A 17,927-nucleotide genomic window follows, 5' to 3' on the forward strand; every position below is an offset into this window, starting at 1 on the left:
TCCATGTGTGCACATACGAAGTGCGCTTATCCTTCAACATGGCGGAAATGCACACGGCGGCCGCTAGATGGCAGCAGATTTTGCATAAGGTCTATTGCCGGATTTCTTTTGAAGGTCTTGGGCGCGCCTGTTGCGCCGACCGAAGTGATGTGTCGGGTGCATGTTCTTAGGCAACGGCAGAACGACGATGCGCTCGCGAATACGTCTGGGTATCCCGACCTTTTCGCCGCGCTGCGTATGGTAGTTGATGCCCAGTGTCTCGAGGATGTGACGACCGGTTCTGGTCTTCGCCAGACGTTCGTACTGGAGATGTTGTGTGCTTCGATTATCTCGTCTAGAGTATTGTGTAACCCCAGCTCTAGAAATTTTTCCGTGCTGGTATTGACCGGTAATCCAATTGCGCGTTTGTACGCCTTGCGGATGAGACGATCTAGTTTGGTGCGTTCAGTCGCCTGCCACTTGAGGTAGGAGACTACGTACGTTATGTGGTTCATAACAAAAGCATGTACCAGGCGAATGGTATTGCTTTCCTTCATTCCGCCATGTCGATTTCTTATTCGTTTCAGCAACCGGATCGCTTCATTGACCACGCCCTCTAGTCTGCGAATGGTTTCGCCGTTGTGGCCGTTGGCGGACAGGCGCAAGCCCAGTACCCTAATGGTGTTCAGTACCCTAATGGTGTTAACTTGTGGGATGACAGCGCCGTCTGATGTGACTACATTAATTTCTCTATATGCGCTCTCTAATGCGGAATCGGCGTTCTTGGGTTTACGGCCCCTGCGCGACGGTTTGTAGAGCAGGAGCTCCGATTTAGCAGCGGAACATTCGAGGCCCATGTCGCGAAGGTAGTCCTGCGCCACGTCGACGGCTTCCTGCAGTGTTTGTTCTACGTGGCCGTCATTTCCCTCGGCAACCCAGAGGGTGATATCATCGACGTACAAGCTATGGTGGAGGCCTTCTATCTCAGCTAGTGTTCGTGGTAATCCGACAAGCACGAGGTTAAAGAGCATGGGCGAGATTACGGAGCCCTGCGGCGTGCCCGTACAACCCATGTATACGTCTTGCGATTCTAGTCCGCCGATCGCTAAGCGGGCCCGGCGGCCCGTAAGAAAATCCCGTACGTAGTGGGATTTGGAGACAATGTTCTGCAACCACATCAAGGGATTCCCAAGAGATGCATCATGTCCAGTAGTTACCTCAGCTTTGTACATCTTGATGAGCCCTGCGTTGACCTTCAACCAACTAGGTACTCCACTGATGTTCCACAATTGGTTGGAGTGCTCGTGAAATGGGCCTGTCTTCACCTGAAACAGAGAACAGAAAATTCTCAATCTACTCCCGCAGTAGTTCCATGTCATCTTAGAGATCTCGGGCTATTGTATTTTATTTTCATTATTTAGCACTGACTGCGAAATGTTGTGTGTTATTAGTGCTGATGAGCTCAAGTCTGCTCTGAACGATATTAGGGTGGGGAAGTGGTTCATTCAGGCTCCTGTATCTGGGTGGTACAAGTTTTGCTTTCTTTTTGCCTGTCTGTCACAGCCAGGACCGTAGGCAGGAATTTTTTTCGTGGCGGGGGGACTTGCTGAAAACCTTGTCTATTTGAGAAAAACACCGATTTTCATTATTTATTTTTGGTAAGAACATCTACTTGACCAAAATTTCGGGGCCCCTGGCTACGGGCCTGGTCACAGCCTACCTCTACTGCAGTTAGGTGGACAGTGCAAGCTAGAAATGTTTACAGCCTTAAATATCAGAAGATAGGGTTTAACGGAAGAAGCTCTTGTAGGTGTACTATGTCTGCTGCTAAATTTCTATAAAAATACATGTAAAAAATCTGAGAAGCTCTTTTGCCCAAAACCGTTCCTTCTATCATTGCAGACATTGCGTTTGATACTGTGGGGAGGGCTGCCAGGGGGGCTATTTTGTACACGTTCTGTGATAGAACGGAACGAAATGTCACAAGAGGACGAGAGGGAGCCGCACGGGAATAGTCGAGGCTTGTCGGACAGTCAGACGTGAGAATAGCAACCGGAAACGGCAGTGCTGTCAATCATCTTGGCAAAGAACGGGCTCAGAACGGACGGAGGCACCGTTCTGTCAAATAGAACAGCTACAGAACGGTCTCTGGACGACTTGAACTGGATCGAAACGTAAGCGCTGGGGCTGGAGAATCGAATAAGCCTGCTTTGTGTACGGCATACTCCAATCCCATAGTCTGCGAAAATCGCAACCAATACCCACCACCGAACGACTCATCAAATTGTGACACCACCTAGCGTCCACCCAAGGCACTAACACAAATAAATTGTTAAAGCCATCGCACTCTTCAATTTCAAGCTTTGAAAAAATCCGGCAGATCCCACGCACTGTGGGAATCGATGTAATGCGAAGCAGCCAGCAAAGAGCTGCATAGATCGCGTTGTCTTTCCTTGAGCCAAATGAAATCATTCATACCATGGCATCTAGTTCACCACATATCGCATTTTTGCCATGCACGCATGCAGGCACAATCTGGTATATGCCATGGTAATGAAACGTATATTCTGGTATATACAATACAATGCATGACCTGTCATTTATGTCCATCACGCACTCGTGTCATGCCATACCAATTTTGGTATATATCCAGTTAACAAAACGGCCAGATGAGCACCATGACAGTGTCATGTAAATCATACGGTACATGACATGCAAAACATGATTCGCATGTTACGACCTGCCATTTATGTTCGTCATACAGTCATATTGCGCAATACCAATTTTGGTGTATATCATACGACCGAAACGGCCGCGAGTGCACCATCAGTATGGCATGTAAATCATGCCATACATGACATGCATATCGTGGTTTTCATGTAACCACCTGTCACTTCTGTTCGTCATACAGTCAGATCGCGCAATTTTGGTGTACATCAAGCGAGCGAAACGGCCGCCAGTGCACCATGAGCATGGAATGTAAATCATGCCATGCAAGAAGCATGTCATGGTTTTCACGTTACCACCTGTTATTCATGTTCTTCATATACAGTAGCGTCGCGCAATACCAATTTTGGTGTATATCAAGCTAGCGAAACGGCCGCGAATGCACCATGAGCGTGGCATGTAAATCATGAAATACATGACATACATGTCATGGTTTTCATGTTACCCACCTCTTACTCACGAAAAAATCCGTAAACAGGGGGTGGGTGCTCGAGCACCCACCCCCTGTTTACGGATTTTTTCATCGCAGCTTCCATCTTCCACTTCCTGCCGTTTTTTGGATTTCACCTGTTATTCATGTTCTTCATACAGTCACATCGCGCAATACCAATTTTAGTGTATATCAAGCGAGCGAAGCGGACGCGAGTGCGCCATGAGCATGGCATGTAAATCATGAAATACATGACATGCATGTAATGGTTTTCAGGTTACCACCTGTTATTCATGTTCTTCATACAGTCATATCGCGGAATACCAATTTTGGTGTATATCAAGCGATCGAAGCGGACGCAGGTGCGCCATGAGCGTGGCATGTAAATCATGTCGTACATGACACGCATGTCATGATTTTCATATTACCACTTGTCATACAGAAATTCGTCATACAGAAATGTCTCGTTATACCAGTTTTCGTAAATGTCAATTCATTTAAACAGCCGCGAGCGCCCCGAGACCACGTCATTTAAATCATGCTGCACATGACATGCATGTCATGATTTGCACGTTAGGACCTGTCATTATGTTCGTCATTAACTCTTGTCACGCCATACTAGTTTTGGCGTATATGAAATTAACGGACCTGCTGCAAAAGCCCCAAGGTCGTGGAATGTAAATCATGCTGTTCATGACATGCATGTCATGATTTTCATGTTATCACCAGTCATTTATGTTCGTAATACGGTCATGTTATGCCATACTAAATTTGGTATAAATCCGATTAACGAAACGGCCAGGAGAGCACGATGTCGTAGGCGGCTAGATAGATACGCTCAAAGTCGCAGAAGTTCGCTAAGAAATGTTTCGCATTTAAAACAATGCATCCCAATGTTCACGTTCAGTTATGAAAATTCTATATTTCTTCATGCATTCAAAAGATTTCTGAATTCCCTGAGCCGGTCTACTGGCTGTTTGCTCCCTCTCATCCTCTCATGACGTTTTGTTCCGTTCTGTCACAGAACGCTTACAAAGTAGCCCCACAGAGGGATGCTTTGGAGAAGAAAAATAGAAGAAGACAAAGCGTGCGTGCTGTGGCGAGGACTCGGCTGGATGCTGGTCGATGCTGCTTGGCCTGGCAGGTCCGGCTGTCCTAAATCAACGTTCAGTTTGAAATTTGAGCTTTTTCCGCGGCACGTAGCAATGTAAGCATTACACTTGTCAGCTCAACATGGGCAGACCTAGTAAGGGGCCATTTAAAATCAACAAGCTGTATAAGTTATGTGGGTGCACTTGCCGTTTCCTTTTTTAGAGGTACAGTCAGTCAGTCAAAGAACTTTATCGAGGTCCTGAGGGGCTGGCTCCCCTCATGGGGGAGGGTCGGCTGCGGGCCGCACACAAGTAATACAGCAAAATCATCCATAGAAAAAGGACTTTCTTTGACATATCAATTGCGGGCTCGGGACGAGTGGTTGGCCTCAGAGAGAACACAGAGGCAGCCTCAGGAAAAGCACCTTTACTGCTCGAAGACCCGTGCCAGACTGCCTGGCTGTCGCAATAAAGGGAAGCGCCGAGCGTGCGCCGAGCAAGCCACTCATTCTTGTTTTCCTCATGTTTGATGCCAGTTTCTCCATACTGCCCCCTTCCCCTGCAGCGGAAGTTGGCGAAGAGGTGGTGGCTCATTGAGGTCGAGGAGGTCGACTTCGGGCCCTGGTGGTGGGTGGATGGCGAGGGGTAGATGCGAATGCTTCCTCGCCGAGCACCTGTAGCCGTACAGCTCATCACAACAAATTGCATACTCCTACCTTAACCTGTTCATGATTTTTTCTCCAGAAAAGATGCCGTGGCTGGAATCACTTGTCTACTATCAACCTTAGGTATTACTAACCCTGTCAGATTCCGCGAGGCCTTAACCTTATCCATTTGATTTCATGCATGTGTAGTGCTGGCTTGGCTATGCACTTACGGTAGGGAGACGCTACGAAGGACAGACTACAAGAGCACAGGACACAGTTTAAAAGAACTAGCGCAAACTTCAACTGGTTTTATTATTAATGCATAGTCGATATAAATAAAAATTCAAAGAACACGTGGAAAGAGATAGTGCACTTGACCCCGCCTATGTGATGTCCATCATGAAATTAATTTCAGCAGAAGATAATTTTATTGATGGTTCACGGACGCATGTTTCGGCGCCCTGAGATGCCATGAGAGCAGCTTCATAACGTATTCTCTCCCCGTCATCTTTTATCCGCTTCATAATTGTTTTTTTTTCGAACTGAGGTACGCATGTGCATTGGTTACAGTGGGTAGCAAAATTCCCGGGGTGGGTAGTCTGTTGACAATTATACCTGTGCTCTATGAGCCCAGTGTTAACGCATCTCGAGGTCTGCCCCATATATATTCGTCCGCATGTTAATGGCAAACTGTATACAACAGCTATATCACATTCAACGAAGCTTGGTTTGTGGCATAATTTACATTTCTCTCCTTCTTGCGTTCCTTGTGTGTTAACTTTCTTACACAACCCTAGCAATTTTTGAGGTGATCTTCTTGAGTCTATGTGATAGCTCGTGGATGCTGGGCATAACCACGCGTCGTTGCCTTTGTTTTTCGGTTTCTACTTTCTTCTTATTTGCAGACATATTACGAAGCATTTTTCAGCAACAGCCACAAATATTGAATCAGGGAAGCCGCTAGCTTTTAACCTATCTACCTGTACATTCAGACTCTCAGAAATAATGTGGTCGCATGAGTTATTGATAGATTGGGAAATATACATGTCTGCACAACACTTCTTTGAACGAGTTTTGAATGGCCGCTATGGTAGCTCATAAGGCCTTTGTCACCTTTCGTCATATAGGCCCAACATGAGTACTAGGGATTTAGGTATATTTCTAGGTCGAGGAATTTCATAAAATTCTGGTTTGGTACTTCTATCGTGAATTATATTCCTTTGAACGCACCATGAAAGGCGTCCGAGACATATTGTGCAGTTGTTCGTGACTGACACTCAGCATCGAAACATAAAAGGAAATCGTCCACATACCGAAAACAGGCTATGACACTTTAATTCTTCTTATCTTTGCTTGAGCATACAGTCCCCTTTTGCCATAAACAAGTTGCACAGAACAGGAGCGATACCTGATCCGATTGTTATTCCTTCTCGTTGCACAAACCCAGTTCCGTAGTGTTTCCCACAAAATGATTGCAGATAAATTCGTAACAGTTCCAGAAATTCTTGCACTCCCGTCAGACATTCACTCATAATCTTTGTGCTGCCATATGCGTCGATGCTGTCTTCAATGGCTTGAACTGCTTGTACTTGCGGAATGTTGTAGAACATGCGTTCCACGTCCACTGATAGGCACGTAAATGGTCGGTCTTTCCTCAAAAATTCTATGACCTCCTGGGAGCCATTTATCAGGTACAAGTTGTCAATTGGAAGCGCGGACAGATGTGTTTTTAAATACCTTGCTATTTAGGTTTGCCAAGATTCCTTATCTTTAACAATAACCCTAATTGGGTTGTCCTCTCTCTGTGCGTTTTAACCAAGAAGAATGGATCGAGTGCGACTTCCCTGCTAGCTTTGATACCAGCTTTCTTGTGTATGTCCTCTAGCCCTCGTTGGTCCATGTCTGCTGCCTTGAAATTCTTGCTCAGAGCCTGCAACGCCTTTTCTTCATAATCTTCATGATTCAAGACCATGAATCACGCTGTCTTGTCTGATTATTGCTTTTCAGGAACTGGATAGTATCATTCAAATAGCTTCGCACATGTTTCCTTTCTTGATTTTTCTTGAAGCATTCAACGCTTTGCAAAATACATTCACTGTTGTGTTCATCAGGAATTCGCTTGCAATATTGTGCACGATTCCTAACAACTGTAACGGTTTGAGATGCGGTTGTATTGCAAATTTGGGACCTTTATTGAGCGTGCACCGTACCTTTTCTGGAAGATGGCAGCCCGAGAGGTTCCTGCGGCCATTTTCGTCGCCTTTTCTTTCTTTGGAAGACTGGAGGAGGTCCTTTTCCACCTTGTCTCGCCGAGCTGTTCTGCCATGGCCAAGTATTGCATTGTCATGGCTCTTGCTGTGTCACTGTCCCACTTAGAAGCACATGTAGCCTCGATATGCTGTTAGAAAATCCCTAGTCCAGCCTGTAGTCTGTCCTTCGTAGCGTCTCCCTACCGTAAGCGCATTGCCAAGCCAGCATGAACCAACTAGCCCCTTTCGTCGCATTATTGACATGTGTAGTGCAATGACTGGTATTTAACAATGCCTGTATTCTCCGAGATTTCTGGATTTTCTGTATTCTCAGTTTTTCTGTATTTTTCAAGTGCCTTGGCCCCAGAATTGTGTTTGAATGATAAGAATTATCAAAAGTTCTCATGAATATGACCGGAAGCAACACACCAACTTGTGTTGTGATTGAAACATTCACATATGCATATTGCCAACCTGGGGACTTCAAGCTTTGGGAGACTTGCACAATAGGGAGGGGGTGGGGATGCGTATCAGGGGTGAGACGGCTGAAATTAATTTGGGAGCAGTTTTTGGAGCAGCAAAATTTCGATTTTAAAGCAGAACCCCGATTTGGAGCAGTTAGCGGAATTTTTTATGTCATCTCAGGAGCTTGAAAAACAGATTTGTAGCAACTTGGGGGGACAAGTACATATTTAAATTGGCCTAGGATAGATGTTACACTGAAGCAGCCTTTGAAGAAAGTATCGCCAGGTATGAACTACACTACCTCTTTAAATACTATGCGACCTATCTAGCCCGAGTAAGAAACGCATGAAATAATTGAAAAAACGGTTCCGCAAAGTAGGTTCACTTCGTAAAAATTTGAAAGAAACAACAAAAATAATGTGATTGCACAAGAATTGCAGTACGCCTTTTTATGGTCAGTGATATAATTTAGCAGATTATTTTGGCTTTTACTGCGATAGCAATTCTATGGACATTCTGAACAGGTTTTTGCCGTCGGCATCGCAGTCATGCTCCGTATAAAGTCCAAATCGATAAGTTCCCCCGCGCATCATGTGTTTTACCCTTCGGTAAAAGCGCGCGAGCGAGGGCGACGAACGCGGCTGAGGCAGAGCCTGAAAAGAGCCGACCGATCCCCGTTGCACGGAAGGCGCATGCAATAGCATAACACCGCATGCCATGCCTGCCGTTGATTGCTACTCACGCAGAGAGGAAACGCGCCGCCCGTCTTGAAGGAGCACGAAGGAACGCGAGAAGGGGGGCGGGGGTGTCGCTCGAGCAGCAACTGTGGACTTTGACTTTAAGGGCGCGCTATCTCGGCTGGCATCACAGACGGCTCGTATACCCTTCTAAGTGCTGTGATCTCAACACTTCTCTCCTTTGAGCAGCCGTATTCTCTTACGCCAGCGTTTTGCAGTTACGCGAGATCGGATCCATAAATGTTAGTTAGCTGACAGCCTTATTTTGTATAATATTTAGAGGTGTGCGAATATTCGAAAGTTTCGAATATCAATCGAATATTGCATTTGCAATATTCGTATTCGATTCGAAAACCGTGTATTCGAGAAGTTTCGAATTTTCGAAGGGACTGGAATATTCGATCTTTTCGAATATTCGGTCGTACATATTACTAAAAATAACTTCCAATTTTGCGCCTTTACGGTAAGCGCATGAACGGTCGACCAGTGATTACTACGACTTCGGCGCGAGTGCGGTGATGCCCACACGGATAAGCATCGGAAATACACGGGGGCGTGACGACGGCTACCGACGAACGCGCCGCGACACTTCTCCACGACGAACCCAACAAACCTATCAACAATCATGAACTGCCTGCTCGGCACTGCGTGTGGCTTAACGCTGTTGCCGCTGGTGTAATGTACTGCACGCTTTTAAAGGGACACTAAAGAGAAACAATGAATTGGTTTAGATTGATAAAGTGTGCTCGGGGAACTCTTGTGTAGTTTATTTCACCACCATAGGTTTATTATTAGAGGAGAAAACCAAGTTCAAAGTTTCATTTTTAAATTTCGCGCCGAACTTTGTAACTCGTGACGTAAAAGACTTCAAATATCATTTAACGTATTTTGGCGCCACTGGCTCGACGAAATTTCCACAAACTCGTTATGTCAAGTCTCTGGCCCCCTCAGAGGACAACGTACTTCGATTTAACCGATTAGGAACTACGTAGGCCCAAGCAGGCACCGTCAAAAATATGTGACGTCACGGCAAATGGTGCGGGAAATCCAAGGTGGCGTGGCCACCTGTATTTTCTTTTTGCGCGTTTTCTCGCTTATTAAGCGTCCTCGCGCAGAAAGCGTGGTGTTTTTGGTATTGTGGAGGACTACTTTACTAATGCGAGAGAACTCGTTGTGCTCTTTAGTGTCCCTTTAAGAACAGGTGACAACCCAAACACGCCGTTCGCTGCCGCGCCCTTGTGTGGGACCGCTTCAATTAAGTGTGTGCCGCTTGCAGCAATGAAAGCAGCTTGCCGTCGCCGCATTGGCCTGAGAACGTACTCGGCACACTTTTGCTCGGTCCGGTGCTTTCCGAGCGCGGAGAAATCACGCTGCGCATGAACAAACAAACGCGTACGTTACAGCGAACGTCCCGGCATTTAATTGGGTGAGCTTAGCAGGCGACGCGCTGCACACAACTAACAAGGGACGCTCGGTAACGGATCGCCGTTTAAATGTACGCGCAAGCATCGACGAAAGCCGCATGAGTCGTCCGTCCGCTGTGCCGCGATGTCAGCCACTATAATGCCAGTAACGGGCACTTTTGGTAACCTTTACTGCGGCGTCATCACATATATTTCTTTCTAACTAGTTGTGGCGCACGTCAGGCGATGAATATACTGCGTAGTTACGCTGCGTTCCCGACAGCGCACCTTTAGAATCCATCGAACGTGCATCACACCCGGGCGTATTCGTGCGATCTTGCCAATCTCGCTCTTTCGCCAGCGTCAGTTTACTGCTCGCAGCAACGAGTGCACGAAGGCGGTCCTCAAAGTGGCGAAATAACGCACTCGTCGCCGAAGCAAGGTGTGGGAGTGGGCTAGTTGGTATTCCATAATGCTAAAACTTACGCGCAAAACGAGCACAGCGGACAGCGGGTTTTGTACTCGTCGTCGGCGAAGCCGCATTTTGAACAAAAGTTGCGGCTCCGTAAACTCCAACAAAAAAAGGTGTATCCGGGGCGTCTTTTTGCCGCCCAACAATAATAGAGGATTTTAGGCTGTCCGGCACACCGCTATACGCAAAATGCTTTGAACTGCGTATGCGCACGCCCGGTAAACATGGCCGAGCCGCTGAAAGCGATTGCCGTCCGCCTCGAATCTATCAAGTGGGCGTCGCGCGCTCTGTCGCTCGTTATCTCCGAACTGATGTTTTTATTTGCTTTAGGTTCACGTCCTTAAGCTTCGACAGCAAGGTATTCGTGTCAATTCGGCACCGTTTTCGAGAGCCATACTCAAATAATCAATTATGTAGGCTTAGCGAGTGACAATCCCGGAATCTCGGAGGTTCTACATTATGTGTTTGTTAGTTGTTTTTATCCTCCATAGCTGGCGCAACTTGACGTGACGGCAGCTACGGCTTCCGAAGGAAAAAATTGTAGCGCAAAGCAACACACGGACAGACAGAGAGGACGGGACTGGCGCTAACTTCCAACTGTGTTTATTGAAGAAACGTACGTACATATATAAGGAACACAAGAACAGCAAGGGCATGACACTCGCGATAATCAGGCACAAAGCTAAGGGGGGATCATATCTATAAGCATTGTCAGCAGGAAATGATTTTTTGGCGAACATTGCATAACAAGAAAGCTCCATGACTTTGGCGGTTGCACGCGTGTTCTACAGATTTCAATTTCGAAACTGCTAGATAAAGGAAAAAGGACCAAAGAATAAGCAAGAAAACTTGGAAATTGCTCATAAGATTGGTTCTTACATGGCGATAACAACGGTTCTACATGAACAGAAACTAGGAAGCAATGCGTCATACGTAAAAGCGATGCTTCAGTATACATCACAAACGACGAATTGCGGGCATAACCAATCAGAAAAACCAATGAACAAAAAACAAACAAGAAAAACATTTTTTTTTTCTCTCTAACGGAAGCGCGTGTGCTTCTGCAAGCAGAATTGTAATGAAAACGACAACAAAACTTAAAGGTCCAATGGGGTGCGTCAAAAAATCAACAAGAAATAACGGCAACAAGACTTAAACGTGCAAAGGGGCGTCAATAAAACAGCAAAACTGAAAGTAAGATAACCCAAATGAGGTGAAAGTTAAACATGTCCATTAAACAACACTTCTGCATGTCCTTCCAAGAAGGTCACTTCATTACTCATGAGTGTTATTGAAGGCGTGCTAATGCAGTTGTCACCGGTCTTTAAAATATAGTAGGCTTCAACTATCTCCCTTTCTGTCCTATCTAGTGCCCTCTTTAGGAAACTTGTGCGCGCAAACTCAGGTGTGCACCCGCATCTTTTGCAATGCTCGGCCAAATGCCCTCCCGAGTTGTTCTTAACAGACAGCGCGTGCTCTCTGGCCCTATCATTAAGTTAAGAACAACTCGGGAGGGCATTTGGCCGAGCATTGCAAAAGATGCGGGTGCACACCTGAGTTTGCGCGCACAAGTTTCCTAAAGAGGGCACTAGATAGGACAGAAAGGGAGATAGTTGAAGCCTACTATATTTTAAAGACCGGTGACAACTGCATTAGCACGCCTTCAATAACACTCATGAGTAATGAAGTGACCTTCTTGGAAGGACATGTTTAACTTTCACCTCATTTGGGTTATCTTACTTTCATTTTCGCTGTTTTATTGACGCCCCTTTGCACGTTTAAGTCTTGTTGCCGTTATTTCTTGTTGATTTTTTGACGCACCCCATTGGACCTTTAAATTTTTTTGTCGTTTTCATTACAATTCTGCTTGCAGAAGCACACGCGCTTCCGTTAGAGAGAAAAAAAAAATGTTTTTCTTGTTTGTTTTTTGTTCATTGGTTTTTCTGATTGGTTATGCCCGCAATTCGTCGTTTGTGATGTATACTGAAGCATCGCTTTTACGTATGACGCATTGCTTCCTAGTTTCTGTTCATGTAGAACCGTTGTTATCGCCATGTAAGAACCAATCTTATCAGCAATCTCCAAGTTTTCTTGCTTATTCTTTAGTCCTTTTTCCTTTATCTAGCAGTTTCGAAATTGCAATCTGTAGAATACGCGTGCAACCGCCAAAGTCATGGAGCTTTCTTGTTATGCAATGTTCGCCAAAAAATCATTTCCTGCTGACAATGCTTATAGATATGATCCCCCCTTAGCTTTGTGCCTGATTATCGCGAGTGTCGTGCCCTTGCTGTTCTTGTGTTCCTTATATATGTACGTACGTTTCTTCAATAAACACAGTTGGAAGTTAGCGCCAGTCCCGTCCTCTCTGTCCGTCCGTGTGTTGCTTTGCGCTACAATTTTTTTCCTTCGGAAGTCATGAACCAACTAGCCCTACAAAACGTATTGCTAAGGCAGCTACGGCCCACGCTATCCGGTAATGCGCTACGCCTTCGCTTTACCGGAATACCGGACAGACTAAAATGCTCTAATAGGGAGTTTTCGAATAGCGTACGCTAAGTTAGCGTTAGCGTTTGCGGCCCGCTATCGCAAGCGGTTATCGTACGACGCATGCGCAGTTGCGCGAAAAGCCAACGCAAAGCTTTGCGTACGCTATTCTAACTGCCTGCGCAGTTGCTCGAAAAGCCAACGCAAAGCTTTGCGTTGGCTTTTCGCGCAACTGCACATCATACATCGTACGCTAACCACTTGCGGGCTCCCGTTAAGTGACGGAAATAGCGGGCCGCAAACGCTAACGCTAACTTAGCGTATGCTATTCTAAAACTGCCTAATGTCACCTATCTCGCGGGCTTTCCTTGCGTTATCACCGCGCGCCCGGTGCTTCCCGATCACGAACGACATGTTGCTATCAGCATGACATAGCGTTCGTGATAGGAAAGCAGCCAGCGCACAGTTTTCGAGAAAGGAAAGGCAAGCAACCCCGATGATGATCGTTGTGTGGCTGATAGACGCCGCAGATCCTCCCTTTGGCCTTACACTCTGCACTCTAAGAAAAATGCGAGTATTTGGGGAGTATTTCTGCTACACAACAATAATCGCCATCTGGCTTGCACTCTAAGAAAAAGTCGAGTATTTGGGGATTATTTCTGCTACACAACAATAAACGTCATTCGGCTTGCTCGCGTTTCCTTTCTTGAAAACTCGGCTCTCGTCAATTTCCTATGAAGAATGTTATGTCACGCTGATAATGCGCGCGCCGTTCGTGACCGGCAAGTGCCGGGACTGCGGTGATAACGCGAGGAAAGTACGCGAGGTGGATGGCGATTATTGTTGTGTAGCAGAAATACTCCCCAAATACTCGATTTTTCTTGCAGAGTGTAAGAAAAAGTCGAGTATTTGGGGACTATTTCTGCTACACAACAATAATCGTCATCCGGCTTGCTCGCGTTTCCTTTCTTGAAAACCCGGCTCTCGTCACGTTCCTATCAAGAACGCTATGTCACGCTGATAACGCTGAGTACGTGAGGTGGATGACGATTATTGTTGTGTAGCAGAAATACTCTCCAAATATTCGACTTTTTCGTGAGTGTAGAGTGTCGACCGGTGATAACAGGGGCGAAAGTGTACATAAAGATAACAGAAAACATTAAGTTCGGGGGGGGGGTGTAGTGCCAAAACTCCCAAAACCCCGATATGACGATGATAGTGGGGGAATCCTGATCAGTTGTGACCACCTGGGGTTTTTTAATGGGCACTGTTACATCTGACCTCTTCATAATGCAGCTGGGAAGGAATCAAACCAGCGCTCTCGTACTCACTAGTATGACGCCACAGCCGCTAAGCCACCAAGGCGGGTGCAAAAGCTTTTTTAGATGCGAATTATCTCTTGCTCGGGGGTATGTAACGCGGCGTGGTCATCCGCACGCAGCGTTGTAGTCCGCACTCACACTACGCATGCGCGACTCTCCTCATTCCCTCTCTCCAACAGCTGCGCGTTACTCTCTCCACTTCTCTACCAGCACCTGCTTGCGCTACCTCGGGCTCACCATCGGCAACCGTCTACGGTGGCTGCCTGCTGTCAAGCGCATTCGCCAGGACGCCCGTCGTGTCGAAACCTGTGTTCGCCGACTGCTCGCCCGTGGCGACGGCTGCCCCCCTTCATTTGCCTGCACCATCTACGAGGCAATGGCACTTTCGGCAGTGCACTACGCCCTTCCACTGTGCAGTGTTCGTGAGGTGCAGCGGCGCGCGCTGGAACGGGACTACCTCCGAGTGATCCGCATGTGCCACGGATTTCCTCGCAGTTCTCGTGTGGCAGAAACTCTTGCGGAAGCTCGCGCGTGACCTGTTTCTTTAACATCTGACCTGCGCGCCCTATGCCACATAGAGCGCCTTCACCAGGCCCCAGACGCCGGCCCGCTCCTCTCACGACTTCGAGCAGTGCCCAACTCGCGCGTAGGCCGAATCATCGACTTCTACGACAGTGTAGTAGTTGACGAACCGTCGCCCCCTGCACGCTGGCCCGCCCCTCACTGCCGTGAGCCCCTGCGAGTTTCCCTCGAGATCCCTGGCGTCCGCTCCAAGCGCAACACCCCTCGCTGTGCCATCGTGCAGGAAGCCGCAGCGCGGATGCACGATGACCTCGCCGGCAGGATCCACGTCTTCTCCGACGGCTCAGTCCTACAGGACCGCTCCGCTGCTGCAGCCTGCGTCACCCCCGAGCTCGGCACTGAACTCCAGCGACGCCTGAGCTACTGTGCTTCTTCTACCACAGCCGAACTGGTGGGTCTGCAGCTGGCTGCCGATCTCTTTCGCGACTCGCCGGCTGTCACGAGCGCAGTAATTTTCTGCGACTCTAAACCAGCCCTGCGCCAGCTCGCGAGGGAGGACTCCGGCACACCACTCGCACAGCGCGTCGTCCAGAGTCTCCTGGCACTTCGGGAGAGTGGTTGCGACGTTGTCTTGCAGTGGCTGCCATCCCACGTCGGTATCGCAGGCAACGAAGCTGCGGACGAGCTCGCAAAGCGAGCACACTGCGCCGCGACCCCGCTGACTGATTACGCCACGTCTTTTGACTCTGCGCGCATCAACTTTCGTCGAGAGTTAGCGCGCGAGCATCCTGACGCGCGGATCGCCGCTGGACGCTCCCCTCCCCCTCTTCCTGCAACTGGTTTCACCCGCCGCGATCGCGCGCTCCTCCTCGCTCTGAGGACCGGTTCTGTGTGGCCCGCGGAACGTAACTATCGTCTCCGCGGCGCGGCTGCACCAGACTGCGTCGATTGCGGTGCGGTGGAAACAGTGAACCATCTGTTCTGCGAGTGTCCTGCACTTGATGACGCACGGAAGCGGCTCGTCATGGAGTACCGCCTCGTCGGACTGCCCTGTGCGACCCTGCAGGACTTCCTGTATCCCACCGGCCACGAGGATCGCCGCCGTGCTGCCCTTACAGCCCTAGTCTCCTTCCTGGAGGACGCGAACCTGATCGTGCGTCTTTTCTAGCCGCTCGACATGGTGAACTAGCGCTTCTCCAGCCTCTTCGCGAGTTACAACCTTTCTCTTACTTTTTTCTTACTTTTTCCTTTTTTTTCCTTCTTTCTTTTTTTCTCTTTCTTCCTTTATAGTACCCTCACGCTCTCTCTTTCATTCCCATCCCCCGCGAGTGTTTCGGTTAAGGTGTCCTCACTGAGAGACAGTTATCATGCATTCCCCCCTTCTTTCCTACTGTCTTCCTCGTTCTTTCCTGTTTAATGAAATAAAGAATCACTTATAGTCAGGGCGAGGTAGCTTTATGAGATAGTCAATGCGGCGAGGTATCTTGGCGCGGACTTGAGAAAACTTGGTTGTATGCCTCTAACAAGAGAGGGCGCTGGGAGGAGTTTAAGTTTAGGGTGCCTCGATGAGCGCGCGGTCATTCAGGCACCCTATTTAAGTTTCTCAGTAGCTGGTGTGTTATGCCGTCCGCACCAGGGGCGCTGCGTCCCCGCTTCCTATGGATTACCCGCTCCAGTTAGGAGAGGGGAAATCCTCCTCGCAAAGGGAGCGGATGGGATTCGCTCGCTGGATTTCAAGCAAGACGGACGTGCCGACCGCGATGTCCTGGACTACTCCTCGTACCTCTCGCTGACCGGCGCCCCGTGACGGACTCCTCGCCCGCTATGCCGTGCGCCGCTCATCGACGGGGCCTTCGCTGCTTCGCCGATGTTGTGCACCGTGCCTCTAGCTGTGTTTCGCGGACCCGTCCCTGAACTCCCGTGACCGTTTCCCAATCTTTCCTGTCCTCTTTTCTCTTCGTTGGATGGATGTGCTCCTCTCACTTTTCTCTCTATTTTCCTACTATTCTTTTATTCCCTCCTTACCCCCCACCCCTACAAGGCACTGCGCCGTTTCGGGAGGTGGGAGGGGCGGTGTGGACCAAGGCGTGCGCAGGAGCCTGGGCAGCAACAGGCGGAAGTTCGAAGGACGTGGCGATGAGCTCAGCGAGCTCTAACTCCGTGATTCCGCGCATTACCGCGATGGCTAGGACAGGAAAGCGCGAGACCTTCGGGTTGGTCATGACTCTCATGATGTGTCATCCGCGGCGGCGCCGGCGCGGGTCACGGAGAGAGGAGCACACGCCCGTCCAACTGCGGTCGCGCAGTCGTTGCGCGTGGCGTCGGCACACGGCGTCGAGGCGGTTATACTCAGTCCACGCACCGGGGCCAGAGGAGCGGAGTGCCCGCCTTTGAGCGCGCTGGCGAACTGCTCGAAAGTTGAGGAGTTCGATGTCCGGGCATGGCGTTCCGGCGGGGACCACACAGCGTGTGGTTGCACGCTCGGCACAGTCAGCGATGCGCGCAAAGAAGTTCTCACTGGACTGCACACCCGTGCACAGCTCGCGGAAGAGTGGCCAGCGCACGACCCTGTATTCGCGGACGGCACCACGGCTGGGATAGCACGGTAGTAGCGCGGTCGAAAAGTGATCGGACCCGGCCGTGTCAAAGTGTCGCTTCCACTCGTAAGAGCAGCGTTTTGACACCAGGGCCAGGTCGATCACAGTGGCAGCCGTGTTGCGACGGATGAAGGTTGCCTCCCCACTGTTCAGGACGAGGAGACCAGCCCTGTGTATCGCGTCGCACAAGTCCCGACCGCGCACGTCGGTGGTCGGATCACCCCAGCTGACGTGCTGCGCGTTAAAGTCACCGCAGAGGACGTGGTCGCGCGAGAGGGCAGCGACTAGGGGCGGCACAAACGCGCAGCTGGCTGCGGCGACGGGGCGAACATACACATTCACGACTGAGGTGTCAACACCGTCTACGAGCACCACGGCGGCCACACACTCACACGTTTCACTTGTGAATTGTTCCGTGGGGATGAGAGCGTGCGGAAGCGTAGAGCGAATGTAGAGCGCGGCGCGCGGCTTCCCAGGCGAGTGGAGAGCGTCACTGCACGGCACACTCTTGCAATCAGGCAGCGCACACTGCGTTGGACTGCTATAGCCGATGTAGCCGGGCAGCGATACCTCCTCCGCGCGAACCTTCGTTTCCTGGAAGGCCAGGACGTCGTATCTGCGCAAGGGGAGGATCGCTGCAAGGACTGCTTGTCGGTGGCGCAGTGAATTGCAGTTCCACTGCAGAATGCGCGGCCTAATTTCACGGTGGTAGTTACTCGCCATCACTGGTTAATGCCAGTTGAGTGGCCAGCGCTGCGACACAGAGCGGGCGGACCGGGCAGTCATAGGGCAAGAATTCCAT

At 49.2% G+C, this 17,927-nt stretch overlaps 1 protein-coding gene and 1 long non-coding RNA gene across 4 annotated transcripts in view; one reads left to right on the top strand and one right to left on the bottom strand.

Moving 5' to 3' along the window:
• Positions 1 to 17,927, bottom strand: part of LOC119389691 (serine/threonine-protein phosphatase 2A activator) — a 332,541-nt gene that overhangs the window by 99,841 nt on the left and 214,773 nt on the right. For all 3 annotated transcript variants that reach the window (XM_049413688.1, XM_037657064.2, XM_037657057.2), the window contains one exon: positions 1,197 to 1,304. In XM_049413688.1, coding sequence (XP_049269645.1) covers positions 1,197 to 1,304 — 108 coding nt within the window. The remainder of the gene's footprint in view (positions 1 to 1,196; positions 1,305 to 17,927) is intronic.
• The window catches only part of LOC125757717 (uncharacterized), a 98,230-nt gene that overhangs the window by 50,109 nt on the left and 30,194 nt on the right, over positions 1 to 17,927 (top strand). The gene's annotated exons all lie outside the window — the stretch shown is intronic.

This window comes from Rhipicephalus sanguineus, chromosome 1 (genome assembly GCF_013339695.2).
Source record: "Rhipicephalus sanguineus isolate Rsan-2018 chromosome 1, BIME_Rsan_1.4, whole genome shotgun sequence".
Classification (NCBI taxonomy): domain Eukaryota; kingdom Metazoa; phylum Arthropoda; class Arachnida; order Ixodida; family Ixodidae; genus Rhipicephalus; species Rhipicephalus sanguineus.